Source organism: Alligator sinensis, unplaced genomic scaffold, assembly GCF_000455745.1.
Source record: "Alligator sinensis unplaced genomic scaffold, ASM45574v1 scaffold216_1, whole genome shotgun sequence".
Taxonomy (NCBI): domain Eukaryota; kingdom Metazoa; phylum Chordata; order Crocodylia; family Alligatoridae; genus Alligator; species Alligator sinensis.
Genome location: NW_005841868.1, coordinates 4,685,306 through 4,687,156, shown reverse-complemented (window position 1 = coordinate 4,687,156; position 1,851 = coordinate 4,685,306). Strand labels below are relative to the sequence as shown.

The window sequence follows — 1,851 nt, the reverse complement described above, 5'->3', positions numbered from 1 at the left end:
TTCCCTGGCCCCATCCTGCACTACAGTGAGTTTGTCCACTGCCCTCTCAGCCTCCTCCAAAACAACAGAGACCTCTGCCCCTAAAGGATCCTCTAGTACCAGAGTGACTAGCCCTTCCCTGACAATGGTACAAGCTGCTTCCCATTTCCTGCAAAGTGTCCATTCCATGAAGTCTGCGAGGATGAACTTCACCCTGAGAATCCTGAATGGTAAGAGCTTTCTGATCTTGGGCCTCTGAGGCAGACTGGGGGTGGGGGGCAAAACTGTACCTTAAACTTGATTCTGTCTTGTTTGGCCCTGCGAGATATTGTTGGTCCCTCTTGACTAATACTCCTGTAGTGTGTAGTACCCTCCTGCTTACGAACAGAACATTCTCCTGGATGTTCTCATCTAGATTAGCTTCTTCATGACCACTTTTCAGCTAGTGGTGCCCACACTTGGGCGGGGGAGGGGGAGATGCCTAATTACCTACTTATGTAGCTTCTTGTCCAGAGTCCAAGTTCAATTTGAAGACCACTTGGGGCCAAATGACTCGATGTGCTTGGCACGCCATGCAGTCAAGAGTTGTAGTATAAACTGATTTTTTTGTAATGCAAATCGGGGGTGTCAAATATACAGCCTGTAGGCTGGATCTGGCCACTGCAGCCCCATAATCTGGCCCCCAGTGTTGCCCCACTGACTCGCATGCTGTGCCATGACAGACTAGGCCAGTGCTACCTGTGGTACACATCGGGACTGACATCCTAAACTGTGCCACCTGCAGTATTCACTGGGACTGTGTGCTGGATTAAGTTTGTAGGCAGGGAGGCTGTGGACCTGATCCAGCCTGTGTACCAGCCTCATGCCACTTGTCTGGCCCATGGGGTCAGATGAATCTGACACCCTTGCCCTAAATGTGGAGAAGAGCAATACCTAGTCCAGTTGCTCTGGAGAGCAGAAGAGGTGACTGACACAGGTCACTAAACCAAGTGTTTTGTGGCAAACTGCCGATTCAAGATGCAAGCTCCCCACCTCAGTGCCCTACAGTATGGAGATGGGCTTGTATGTGTAATAGTTCATTTCCTGAGAAATCGGACCTATGGGACGCTGACTTGTGCTGAGTGGATAAGTTAAGTATGGGGGATCTGTTTCAAGTGCTCCATCTTTGCTGGGGACAAGTGGAGGACAGTAACTCAATCTCCCCTCTTCTACCCACAGAGGACTTCAATATTGTAGACAAGACCCCGGTGTTCAGAACTGGATCTCCCATTCATATTGAGGCCAGAGTGGCAGCCAATCCAAATGTCTCCCCAAAGATCTACGTGGATGAGTGCTATGGAGCCCATTCAAAGCGTCTGAGCCATTCCAGGAGGGTTTATGTGATTGTGAATAACCGTGGGTCAGTGGAAGTGAGGCGGGGAGGGTCTTGAAGAAAAGAGGTTACTGCATGAGTTGTGTTTTGTTTTGGGTTTTTTTTGTCTTAAGGGCAAGAAGACCCAGCATGGTCTGAGCTGGGCAGGCTTGTGGTAGATGGCTTCCCCCAGCTGCTGGGTTCATATATTACTAGGGCTGGGCCATGGGCTCTTGCCTGTAGGCAGAACTTGAGCACTGGTTCTGGGACTGTTTTTGCTGTAGTCCTCAAAGTGTCAGAAGGATTCAGTGGATCTTAAGATGATGAAAGCAGGTGCTCCCCTAATCTCATCAGATTGCTGTACAGACAGCTAGTCTGTATATACATGTATAACCTATTTTGGGGAGGGTCCCCTTCCTTCAGTAAGGATTCCAGGTTCCTTATCATATGCACTCTTGGGTTAGGATGTGGGCAGAGGAGTTTTGTCTCTCTAACCTTAATGTAGCTGTGAATCACTATGG

General features: G+C 49.2%; 1 protein-coding gene across 2 annotated transcripts in view; it reads left to right on the top strand.

The window, feature by feature from the left end:
• LOC102370934 (zona pellucida sperm-binding protein 3-like) overlaps positions 1 to 1,851 on the top strand; it is an 8,867-nt gene that overhangs the window by 3,652 nt on the left and 3,364 nt on the right. For both annotated transcript variants that reach the window (XM_025193498.1, XM_006016831.3), the window contains exons 4-5: positions 27 to 209; positions 1,198 to 1,378. In XM_025193498.1, coding sequence (XP_025049283.1) covers positions 27 to 209; positions 1,198 to 1,378 — 364 coding nt within the window. The remainder of the gene's footprint in view (positions 1 to 26; positions 210 to 1,197; positions 1,379 to 1,851) is intronic.